Below are 13,300 nucleotides of genomic sequence, written 5' to 3'. Positions count from 1 at the left end.
TTTTTTGGAGGGAAAAAAAGTTGTACTTTTTGGGCTATTTTTTTTCCCAAATGAATGCAGGTAATTATTTTTGGTTACATAGCGCACACACATTGATAGTTTAAATTTACACCTGTGGTAGTTGTTTTGAGCAGTTGAGTGTATGTGTGTAAAATATAACTGTAAGGACTATTTTTCTGTTAAAGCTCCTAACCTGGTACTTTTAGTTACACTGAATAGAGCACCACAGTGTAAGTAGATCCACTGGTGACTCTTTAGTAAGGTGCTGCTAAAGGGAAGGGTGTCATAATAATAGTCAAATAGGGACAAATATAACTGCTAGAACAAAAGAAGTGTCGTTTATGAAAAATGTTTCTAATTTTACTGTTGAGAAAACTTAGGGTGACTGACTGGAATTTGTGCCCAAAGCACATTGGAGTTTAGGTTCTCTGAGGCACTTCCTAAATCACAGTTTTCAATCCATTTCTCCAACTGACTTTATATAAAAACACATTTCAATACATTAGAAATTACAATAGTGACCATTAAACCATTCAGGTGGTGTTAAACTGCTCCCATTAGTACAAAGGCAGCCCATACCTTTGCAGTGAATTTGTACAGTCAGATCTCAAACGTGGTCCAGCTGAAACCAGCAGCAGGATGATGGAGGTGCCTCCTAAGTGCTGGTTGTCCAGTACTGCCATGTCCATGGAAGGCCCGATTACCATGGGAGGTGTCAGGAGAGTCGGTGTTTCTGGCTCTGCCTCCATTTCCAAGGCCTTGAGCAAAAGCTAAAGACTGAGGCTCAATTTCCTGTCCTGGCATTAGCAAGCTACTTGCCAGTAGCTCTTGCGATGAGGTCAGCAGTCACTTAAAACTTTGAGACTGTCTTATTCTAATGGGAACGGAAGGAAATTCAGAACACCGAATCAGACATCTGACCTGTGATGATTCACACCGGAGAGCTAAAGGGACAGGGTAAGTTTGTTCCCTTTTCCTTAAAATCCAAGCATGCCTCCCTACTGCTCCCTGCCAGACGGGGGTCATTCAGTGTGTTCGTCTGCTCATCACATGTGGTGCTGGGAAGGGATCGCTCACTGCAGGGAGAGGGCTGGAGCACTGCTTGCAGGGAACTTGGGCGAAACCCTTGGACTAGATAATCCTGCCATTTGTGCTGCTTTGAGCAAGGAGGCATGTGATCAATCCATATGCTGGTGATTCTGCTGATTTACCGTTCACACCGCTGGGGCACATCACCCTCAACCCAACCAGCAGATCACCCTGACCAGTATAAATGCAAAATAGTTTAGTCAGTTTTTTTTAAAAAAAAAAAATAATACATGAACATTATGTTTATTTCTCCAGTAGAATCTGTTTCTTTCACAGTCTTTCAGTTGCTTCTTTTCTGAAGAGTGAAGTCTTTATTTCAGATATCTGCCTATAGAAAATAAGTATTCTTTTTAAATGGCACATTTAAAGATGAAAACTGAGGCTTGAATAACAATCAGCATACAAATTACACAGATATGAAAGTTCTCTTTCATTGTCTTAACTTACAGTTTATTTTGTACAGAATTCAGTATGTTATACATCTAAGACTTATATTGTATAAATATCTTGGGGGTGATGTATATACATATTCAGTGTTATAGATTCAGCAATTAATGTATGCATTTCACAATACACTATAGTGTATTTCAATGTAGTGCACATGATTTATATTTCAGAAAAGAGAATATCCACTATGAAAAATCGGTATTTCATTCATACGGTGCTCTACCTTGAAATACTGGGGGGTCCATCACATAATGGACTGTTTGCACTGTGTTGTATGGCTGTAAGATTTTCTTGTACATTCCCCAATATGAATTAAGAAACAGCAGCTCAAAATGTTAATCGATGTGGTTCTACATCAAGAGGAGAGCAGGGCACTGGTTTCCCAAGTTCTTACTTCAATGAGAAAGGCGGCGCAGACAAGCCCCGCGGAGCTGGGCTGCATGTGGTGGCCAAACGAGTGAAGTTCTGCGCCACTGCAAGCTCCCAGCTCTTGATTCTCCGTTCTCTGTACGCCAGTGTTCAGCTGCCGTTAAGTCACTCAGCTGTGGTAACAGGAGCTGAGGGTCTGGCATCAGCTTTATTTCTAAAGTTCACGAATTCCCCATGTTCCATTCATCCACTCTTTGCTTACAGAATTTTTCCTGGGTGTCTCCTGCTGTATGTATTGATGCTACACACTGTCTTGCCTTGCTAGCAGGCAAAGAAATCGCTCACAATGTCTTCTCTAGACATGCCATAAGATGTGCTGTTGGTTCAGTATTAAATTACAGGCGTTGCTTTCCTGGGCACCTACTGAAGTGTAATTCTAATTAATCTGCCAGTGTACTTTCTGTTTTCTTTTTCAGACAATTCTCATTTCCTGCATACATGCATATTGTGCCTGTTGACCATTTGGCTACTTTTGCTTTGTATTCTCAAAAGCTGAGACTCTTCTATCCATGTATCAATGCTGCTCATTTAACAGCAAAGTGGAATGTCACGTATTCCACGAATACAAGACTTCAGTTTAAAAGACTAATTGGAAAAAATTTAGGTGAATCAGATAATTGTGTTTTATTAAAATAACTTTAAGCTAAATTTACTTACATTTAAAGTAAGTTATCATTTTGAAACTAAAATTTGAGAAATTTCATTTTAAAAGGACAGATCAACTCACAACTATATTTTGCATCACATATATTCATGTAAATTATTTTCCTTTTGATTTTATGAGATGTAGCATAAGCTCTTAAACCAGCATAAAGCCACAATAATTCCACTTTATTGGTGTTATCCCAGTTTTACTGAGAATAGAATTCTTTCTTTCCACTTTCTTTTGGTTTTTGTATTGCCATTTTTCCATGTAAGAACTTGGACGTAACAGCATGTGATAGAAAAAAAACAAAAGGTCATATGAATCTGCAATTGTAGATTTCTTTTCTGAGAAGCTGTATCCAATTCCATTGTTGCACTGATCACCAGTAGTGGCTGTACTCCTTTCTAACAAGATGTAGTTGTAATTTAACTTTGAGATAGCGATACATAATTTAACTTCAGGATAGTATGATGTCTATGACTGCAAAAGTCACGACTCTGAAGCAGCCCCACACTCAGCCACTGAAGAACTTCATGACCACGTTGACGGATGCTATACCGAGCTAGGACTTTACCACCCTATGGTAACTAGAACACAGACCCTACTTACAAGTTGCATCCCGCTCCGCAGTGTATTTTAGGTACATGCTCAGTTAAACACCAGAATGGAAGTATTTCTGGTCCAGCACTAAAAGTCCTGGAACCCTGCGTTTATAACTCTCTTCAGCAACACCTGAAAGCACAGGGGTTTGCAAACCACGTGTCAAGTAAACGCTGAAAAGGCCTGAGGGCTCCTTTGGAGGCTTCTAGCAGTGACCTCACTGCATGTAGGACTCTCCTTCCTCCACACACTAGCACACTGCCTGAACAGACAGCCACTTGTAGGTACTCTGAAGAGAGGGGATTAGGCCCCAGGTGCAAGTCCAAGGACACCCAATGCAACAGTAGAGAGCACCCTGACTTAGTGATCTTCAGTCTTCCAAGCCATAGCCCTTGAATGTAAATTTCCTGAAGAAATAAATAAAGCTGTTGGCTTCCATTACCCACTAATGAGTCAGGAGAGGAGCTGAGCACACCTGTACGTCCCCTGGCACTCAGTGTGCTTCTGTGGCACTGAGTGGGGATGGAGTTCAGCATATGCTGCTGTGCTTAGCTGAACTGGGGCCACAGTGAAGAAACAGGTCGTGGAGTCCAGTACGCTGCTGTGAGATCTCAGCTTCACTGGTGAACTGGTGGATATCCATTCATGGAGACAGCTGTGCTGCTTGTGGTCCGCAGCTACCATCAGCATGTCTCCTCTGATTTCAAGACTACATTTATTTGTGGTTGATTTATACTCATTTAGTATTGTGCAAAGAACACTTCTGCATTATTGTTGGGCCGAATACAAAATAACATGTTGGGAAGAGACGTTAAATTCTAAAAGGGGATTTTTATGTTGTTAGTAATAAGGATCATAGTAGGAATTAATATTTCCTTATAAGGTGTGGATCATTTAAAGAGGAGAGAACATTTGTTAAATAAGCCAAGATTTCATTTGATGCACAAGGGCTGCATCCCTTATGAACTAGAAGCATCTCTGTGCTCTATTATTTTTTCTACTTAAAATTAGATTTTAACAGATGCCATCCCCTCACTACGTGATTTGGTGCCAGCAAACGTAAGTCTCTAATCACTTACATAAGCCTGGTGTCCTCACTTTCTAGTCTCACCATTAAAAATCCCTTATTTTGCAGTAGTTATATTAATCACATTCCCAGTATTGGTTTAGAATCCAAATGCAGAGCTTCCCATAGTTAAGGTTGTCTGGTCTGTTCTAATAACAGAACTGAATGATCAAATTCAAATCCTATCTTGATCTACCTAAAAGATGGGAACTACAATACGTAAGGCAGGTGTAATTTGGATCTTGTGTTTACTGCACAGGATCTGTCACAAGAACATGTGATTTATTGGTTTTGTTAAGTATTATGTAGATTCAGTTTTTTTGAACTGTAATTTTCAACTTCTTTCAGTCACCCTTCAGTAACAAAATACACGTAGTGCATATGAAATGGTAGCTTTGAATCTCCAGCGTGTTTTCCATGTTAAAATTGGGACTAGTCACTTTATAATGTGCCCAGCGTGTCCTTCCTTTCCTTCTTCTTTTTGTAATGGAACATGGTGTAAAGCCTTTTCTTTAATGGCCTTATGGTCAGAGATGTTGCAGGCAGGGTCTGGGGCACTAGCTGCTGAGCGTGGACCTCTTTGTCCTTCTAAACTCTACCATCAATGTATTAATTAGTGGTGACTCCAAGTTTTTGCTTATTTGCTATGCAATTTCCTTTGAATTCTATGCATTTCAATACCACATTTGACTTTCTCATTCTAATAATAATGTGTATTGTCAACCGAGCTGCTGTTTCAGCAAAGCATCTTCCTTTGAAGTATGCGCTGTTTCGTTGCAGGTTACTTTTTCATATTAGCAATGACAAAAGTAAACCCAGGGCTACTCCTTGATTTTTGTTTTCCAGGGTTTATTATTATATTTACAGTTCCCTGTAAGAAGATACAACCCTTTCCCGGTAAGAGTTCTAATATCTTTCTATGTTTCAAATACGAACGACCCATATACCCATATGGAAAGGAGAACAATAATCAGTGAGGAAGGAGGTATCTCTAGGGCTGATGCAGATGAATAGAAAACTTAAATCATTTTAAATATTACCATACTACACTTTGGTACAACTGAAAAAAAAAAAAGCCTTCAAAGAAAATATTTAATGTTCCCTAAGTCAAATAAAATTCATAAACAACAGGAAAAGAAATTAACCACATGGGGGATTTTATATCTGTAAAAAATAATAAGACTACTTGGCTGCATTGCACATAGGCAATAAAATTAGATTCATTCAGATCCCTTTTAATGTAAGCCTTGTTTCAGGCTGTAAGCAAGAAATGTCCACTGTGCTTTACATAGGACGACGACTAGAAAAATCAATGCAAACAAATATCCCTTTCTTTTTTGATTTACCATTTATCATGAGAGATGGCAAACAAATGAAGTCTCCTCTGAGTCTGAGCGTAGTTGTATTAGCATTTTGCTAGTACCAGGCAGTATACAAAAACAGCCATCATGTGTGACACCTTCAACACCTACAGGTAGCTGTTTAGGGGCACATCCTGGTTTGTGGTGAAACAGATTTACCTCAGCCAGCCTCTTGTACCTGCTCAGTGATACCAGGTTATCATCTCAGTACCTCCAGGGTTGGACTGTCTTGTTCCTATTGCTGACTGGACTGACTGCTCCACCATCCATAAACAGAAGGCATAAAGGTGATTACAAACATAAGAAAGTAGTTTTACATATTGTCTTGCAGTCTTTCCATATAGTCCCTAAGTTCCTTGGAATCACCAAGATTCATATCTTGGCATACCCATTTAATATTATCATCACTGTCAAATAGAATTGAATTGGTGTAGGGGCCTCCATCCTCCGGCAGTATTGTTGTATACGAAGTGAACTTTACTCGCTTCTGCTTTGGCCCAGAAGGATTTATAGGTTCACTTTTAACTTCTTTTTCACAAAGGTACTCAGAAGATCTGAGGATATGATTATGAAGAGTCTTCTGAGAACTCCCATTAAGGAGAAAGTTGCTTTCTTCAAACTGCATTCCTCTGTCAATCATGGTAGTGCACTCCTCTGACGGAAGCGAAATGTCAACTGTGTTTTCCAGCAGTTCGACCTCATTTCCAAGCCAGACCCAGTCATGGGAATGGGGGATGTTGCCTTGCTCACTCACGGCAAACCTTTTATGCCTGTACTTCCAAGCAAATGCCACACAGTTAATCAAAAAGACCATGATTGCTAAGCAGAAAACACACAGCAGGGCATACATGCCAATCTCCAGATCTGTTAATCCTCTTGAAGTCAACGTGAAGTCACTGGGATTGTTTTCTCCTGGTATTTCTACTTGCGTAGGGAAACCTGTGAAGGCAGTTGGGTTATTTTGGAGCTGGCCCTCCTCCAGGGACTCCTGATCAACAGGAGATATGAAAGTTGTGCTTTTGTTTGCATTGTCCTCATGACTGGACATGTCCTCGTGGTTTTTGGACCATTCTTGTGCTGTCCTCTCTTGTTCTGCAGGTTTCTCTATAGAATTGCTTGCATGGCTTTTAAAATCTCTATCCACATCATCAATGTCATTAGTGCTTCCTTTTTGGTCAGAATCTTTTTGACCAAACTTCACTTTGACACTTCCTTTCCCAACAGCCAGAATGCTCTTCCGCTTCGTCTTCTGGCATGGCTCACTGATGACCATTTCGATTTTAATCAGAGGTCCCTGACCGTCCCCTTCTGCCACTATCCCAGGCCATTTGGACTGAAGGTTTTGGTGTGTAGACACTACCATCTCATCCAGTGAGGTGATGGTGATGGAGAAGTCCTTGGAGTCATAGATATCTAACGGCGTCACTGACCCATCACTGAACAAAATCCAAGCACTGACTATGGCTTCCTGGGGGGAGAGAGGATGAGGAAAAAAAAAGTGTGAAAGGTAAGAGAGCAGGTATCAGACCCTCAGTTGTTTTAAGTCTATTTGACATTAGCAAAATAAATACACCATTTAACTTCAGTTTATTTTGGTTGTTGGTTACTTTGTTTTTTTTTTTAAATCAAAAAGTCTACTCTGCTTCTCATTTTCTTCTTGTAGGTTTGTGTTCTCTAGGCCAGTTAGGCATGTAGCTCATCTTGGGGAGCTATCGAAGACATGGTCATCTAAATTTAATAAAAGGTGCTGACAGAAATATTGACAATTCTTTTGTTCAGTCTGAAGTGAGAAGCCTCTTTGGAATGCCAGGGCCTCATGATGAAAATAATCATGTTTCCAAAGTTGTGGTTAATTAATTTTATAAAGGACCTAATTTGGGGAATTTCTGTGACACTGCAGTTCTAATGCCATATTAAATACAACAAGCAGAGCTGTTATGTGTCGGGACGGTGATCCCATTCAGCCCACTGAAGCAAACTAAGTTAAGAACACAGCTCAATGCAATATTTTAAATTTTCCATCATGCTTTCAAATATACAAGATTATGTGAAATATAAAAAAGTGATTGTAGTCTTCTCAGGGTACTACAGAAACACTGGCAAAAATGCCATTTTTAAGGATGTTTTGTCCAAAACAATTTGCCTCCTTACTGCAAATTTCTAGTGCTAAAACCCCACACTTTCTCTGGTGATACAGTCTCAGTTTTAGAATAAATACAATTTAAAAGATATATGTAATTTATTCTGTGGTCTCATCGAAAGCCATTTAATTCCTCCGATTATATGGTTCAAAATAAGCACAAACTCATCAGATTTCAACAATGCAGGTCACAAAAACTTGTGTACATGCAGCCAAAAGGCCTGTTGGTTGAGCTGACTTGTGAGACCATTACGGAACGGGCTTTCTGCCACTGCTGACACAGCTGAGCTCTATTTTCCCATCGTGTGGCACATACATGCTTCCTACAGCACTATGCATGCGCAGGCACATCCGCCACTTTCCCTGTGCTGCGCAGGTCTCCAGACTCGTTCTGAAGAGTTTCATGGTCATTCTGTGTGTGTGTTTGCCCCTGTAGGAGCTGGGCAGTAAGATGAACAGCTTTCACTATGTATTTTTGCTTTCACAAAGTCATATGTTACATGTGCTGTCTAAAATTTCCAGCAAGTTGTTTATCTCTAGCTTCTGACAAAACACAACAAACACATAAATTAATTCTATATATTATCTTGGATCATACCTGTTTCGGAGTATGAAGGATATCATATGCAGAGGTGGTAGAAACGATAGCTCTCTTATTTCCTTTGCTGATTTGTAAGGAGAGGGACAGGCCTGAAACTAGTTGCACTCCTAGGTCCGTAATGGTTACACGATCATCTAGAACTATCACTGTCTTCTCTGCCAGGATGGAATCGGAAAGAGGTGACAGGACCTTGAAAAGAGAAAGCAAATGCCCTGCATGACGAAACAGTAACCAACTGGGTGGCAAAGCAAGAGCAGACTCTAATCGGCGTAACACTTCAGATTAATCTCGGGTTTGTCGCATCCATGTATAAGCTATAATTGAGGTTTCCCCCAAGACATTACATACATTTGCTGCTAAATTACTTTATTTACAAAAAATAATTTAATCAAACAACCAATCACTTCAAAATTGCAGCTTCATCTCAACAATGGAGTATAGATTAAATTAAATGGATTTGTTTTTTTTAAAAAAAGTCATTTTTCTGTGGTCTGTAAAACCTCCTATGAATGCAGTATAGCACACGACGTAGTGTAAGACACTGATTAACACTGAAACTCAATAAGGGAATAAATAAGTGTACAAAGCTTGGCTGATAGGAACTTGGCCTGGTGCCTTTATAGGGACAGAGGACCTGAATGAAATGAAAGTGAGATTTGCAAAAGGACTTTGAAAACCCCACTGGGTGCCTGTCTGCATTTTTCAAGGCCGAAATAGTTCTGTCAGTTTGCTCTAAGACCTTGTTTCTAACATGCTCAAAAGAAGACAATTGTCTTTCTACTGATGCCAGAAACAGCTGGTTCAAGCCCAAAATATCTGAGGCATGATTTGTGTAAACTAACATGAGAAATGTACAGCATAGCCACCTGCATCACTGCTAGCTGCCGTCTGCTCTTCTAGTCACTGGAGTGAGAGAGCCACTTTAAGGGCAGAAATCCCTTGACCTCTTTGTGATATTTGTTCTAGGCTGAAAGAGGCTGAGCCCTAAAAGTACCTGTTTCTTTGGAAACTTAGTGTACTGGAACATTATGGATGTTTGCAGTCAGTAAGAAGAGCCCCAGTGCCTGTATTCCTTTGGTCTGATTAAGCAATACGCATGAAGTTAGACAGAGAGAGACAGGTGGTAAACATGAACACTCTGAAAGATTTCTGAAGATTATTTTTGTGTTAATTTGTTTTGTTTCATTTTGTGAACATAAAGGGACTAATTTTTCTAAGATGTTTCAGCACATAAAGATGCATGCAGATCTTTGGTATAATTTCCTGCCAGTTAGGTTCATAAGGTCCCACTTAAGAGAAACTAGTTGTGTGCATCATGTAACCAGTTCCACTGTTCAGGAAATCTCACTGTGTTGCTAATCACATTAACATGGATAAATCCCTTCAGAAGTTTCACCTAAAGGTATTTTATGGAAGTGGCAAATAGCATAAATGAAAACCCATTCAAACTTCCTTTTATGTTTAGCTTGTAAATTTTTTTCAGCTTCTTTTTTACTGAGAGCAATTAATTTCGTAAGCTAACTAGCTATTTTGTGTGTGCATGCAGAACTGTGCCTATGGAAGCTGCAGACACGTGTTAGGCTGTACCTGGACCGTGGTGATGCCATGCTCACGACCAACCAGAACTCGGCCATCTTGAAGCTTAGCAATCTTGGGTTCTTCTACCTTCATGAAATCAGTCACAAGGTCAGTGATGTCAAACTGCCACTCAGAGCCTAACATATATGTCAAGTGGCCTCCAAACTCAGAGGATTCAGCTACAAACTGTGTGAGGACTCGCACCATGGCATGCTGATACTGGAGGGTACAACCTCTTCCTTTTTTCTCATCATCCTCTTCATCCTCGCTGTCACGGGTAGGCCTGTAAATAGATCCAGGTTTGTCACCTGCATTGCCATGATCTCCCTACAAACATGCAGTTGCATGGCGTGTGCAATTAGACTAATGTTTGCTGCTGCTGCTGCTGCTGTGTTATTTTCTGCAGATTATTTTCTTGCACATAAAAGACAAGATTCTGGATGTGTAGGTTACTAAATCGAGGCGAGATGCTTGTACAGCTTTTTTTGTGCTGTACAATTTAAAAGTTACTGTCACTTCTCTTAGTGAATTCTTTGTTTGAGTGGGACCTCCCAGCAACTTGACAGTACGTCTGCCATTGCTGAGACTGTGGTGGAACTACCACTCGCTTGTGCACCGTGTCTGTAAGCAGCAGTCAAACCCTGCGGAGGGCTAAGGAAAGCAGCACGAAATGTTTATAAGAGGGCAGTTCTGGAACAAAATCCTGTAGCAGCTCAGCAGGGAGAGCTTTCCTCCACCTTTGTCCATAGCATTTGTATCACTTCGTTAGTCTCTTCAAAACTATTATAACACATTCAGGATTCTTTGCTTGGGTAATGCCGCCCCACCTTATCCCACATCTCTATCTCACAGCTTTATTAGGCCCTCTGCATCTGAGAAACAGACCATGATTTCACCTTCAATCTCGTACAGTTCATGCAAGTGTCTGGAATATTTAGTCATGTAATGACCACATCGGGCTTCCAAAAAACCAAATTAGGTCACTCAGGACATCAGTTACTCAGTTTGCAACACACCAGACTGGTGAGCCCACCACTCCCCCGCAGAAACAACTGCCGCATTAGACACATTAACTACCTGTCTGTCCTCCTTGCAAAATACAACCTGTGACAATAGAACAGCTTTCTATGGACCTTAAATAACACATCACAGTGATTTCTACAGGACAGCAGTGTTGTCACACCTCACAGAATTTTGCCTGGCTTAAAACCCAGCTTTCCATAAATTCTTTCTTTTGCTGGTGTTTGTTGTTTTGTTTTGGGTTTGGTTGGGGGTTTTTGTTTGTTTGTTTTGTTTTGTTTTTTGTTGGTGTTGGGGTTTTTTTTGTTGCTTCTTGCTATTGTTTATTCCTTGGGACAAACACATGGATTCTCTTATCTCTTTCAATTCCGGTGTTAAGCACTAGGTGGTCACACTTTTACTCATTATGCTCCCATGCTGTGGAATTTATTGCTCAGAAATGATTTACCTTCCTCCTTTACTTATTTATTGTGCCTGAAGCCACCTCTATAGCAAGGGTGGGAAATACAGGGTAAGCCTCTTATTTTTCATGGTATTTTGGGAAGTAGTTTTATATTCACTGTGTTTGTGTATCTTCTCCTTTGAAATACCAGTGATGAAAAGCTATTATAAAACAGAAATACTTTTGTTATAAATTGTTTTATGACAAAGTTGGCAAACAGTAAGCTGAAAACATAGCTAAGAAAAGCCCTTGTGCTCTTCAAAATGATAGAAAGTCCTGGTATTACAGAATCTAATACACTGGAAATACATTTTCAATGCATCACTTGTTAGCTGAACATATATATTCAGCCTGAAGCAAATGGTATTTTGTACAGCCTTTTTGCTCTTGTGTGTGTAAAAGAACAGTGTCCATCATTAGCTGCTGAACGAAACATCATTGACTAACCATTGAATTGTAAAGAAAAAAACAGAATCCTAAAATAGGATTTATATTACACAAAGAAAGCAGTCTTACAGAGTTGGACTAGCTGGGTATTTCCCGGAAAGTTTCAGTCGTTCTCCCCTTCCCAGCACAAGTGTCGGTCTGGACTGGGCGCTGAGGCCAGCCAGTCTGCACAACAGCACACGGAAAGCATGAGAATGGGGATATCATAGGGCTTACATGGCCCGTGCCTGTTTAGATTGCTTTGGGCTTTATCATACTATAAAAGAGTTTATGAACTCCTTATCATTCCCACTTCCAATTTATTCCTGTATTCTGACCCTCTTCAGCTCAGCTAAACCGTAACCCAGCTCTGAATAATCTCAGACTTTGGGAAAACCAGGTTTAGCTCCAAGATTTTGGGATTTGACCCTCTTCCAGTAATACAGACAGTAATGTTGGTATCTGTGCAGAACTAGAGAAAAATGAACAGAAACTATTCAGGTAAGAAGTACTTACGGGATTTGGGGGAAAAGAGCCACCAAACCAGTGGGAACCAGTTTTCTTATGGGAAAAAAGACACAGGCCCAGTGTTCTGTGGCTTTAGGAAAAATGTTCACATGTTCAACATTCACACTGACTTTTTTTTTTTTTTTTTACAAAACCGTTCTCTGTTTCTGTTAGATAACAAGATGTTTTACTCAGATCCGATGTGTTACTGTTGCTCATATTTATTTCTGAGCTTATTTATTTCTACTTTCACCGTTTAAAACTTTACACTACTGGACTGTTCAAGAGGCAATACATTCAAAACAACTTTGAGCAAAAGAATTGTTCAGCCCCAGTCCCGTACAGCTTGTGAGTTGCAGGAAGAACGACCAGAAACGGGGAGCTCTGGCTAAGGGCACGGAGGGAGCCTGCCGTGTTAGCAGGCTTAAGACCGTACCTACTAGCAGCCATAAAAAGATGATTCAAGCCCAGCTCTTTCCTTGTGGTTTCTCTAACAAAGGTAATGGTTCCATTTCGTTACAGAAGCATTTATAGTGGTTTGTATCCATACTTCTCCTTAAAAACACATGGTTTCTATCACATGCAAATGCGGAACATTAGAAAAGCATCCCTAAACCATGAAATGTCACCACAAAGTAAAAAGAGAGGTGTTTGAATTTTCAATACAAGCTTTGCAAGTCTGCTTTGCCATGTACCAGCTCAAGTTCATTCTTTTTTAAAACAAATTATATCCATTTCCACTTCAAAGCCACAAATCCATGATTTGGTTAGTAAGTCAGAGCATTTCAGTGTTTTGTGTCCATGGGTGCAAGAAAATGTTTGAGATCCGGTGAATTGCATAGTTCTCTTTAGTGTCTTAAAGTTCCTGTTACAGTGCTTTCAGTAGGTTTAAAATCCTTCATTAAGCAGTGAGCTAATTTTCTTTTTAAGACACGTCCTCATGAATAT

The 13,300-nt window shown here is 40.0% G+C and overlaps 1 protein-coding gene across 1 annotated transcript in view; it reads right to left on the bottom strand.

The window, feature by feature from the left end:
* Window positions 1-298: 298 nt before the first annotated feature.
* The window catches only part of TMEM132B (transmembrane protein 132B), a 258,609-nt gene continuing 245,607 nt past the window's right edge, over window positions 299-13,300 (bottom strand). The window contains exons 7-9 of the mRNA XM_055700730.1: window positions 9,967-10,240; window positions 8,377-8,568; window positions 299-7,106 (exon numbers count right to left, since the gene is read on the bottom strand). Coding sequence (XP_055556705.1) covers window positions 5,952-7,106; window positions 8,377-8,568; window positions 9,967-10,240 — 1,621 coding nt within the window. The 3' untranslated portion in view covers window positions 299-5,951. The remainder of the gene's footprint in view (window positions 7,107-8,376; window positions 8,569-9,966; window positions 10,241-13,300) is intronic.

This window comes from Falco cherrug, chromosome 1 (assembly GCF_023634085.1).
Source record: "Falco cherrug isolate bFalChe1 chromosome 1, bFalChe1.pri, whole genome shotgun sequence".
In the NCBI taxonomy this organism is placed as follows: Eukaryota; Metazoa; Chordata; class Aves; order Falconiformes; family Falconidae; genus Falco; species Falco cherrug.
Note: the sequence above shows the minus strand (reverse complement) of the source record. Positions and strands in the feature narration are given on the sequence as shown.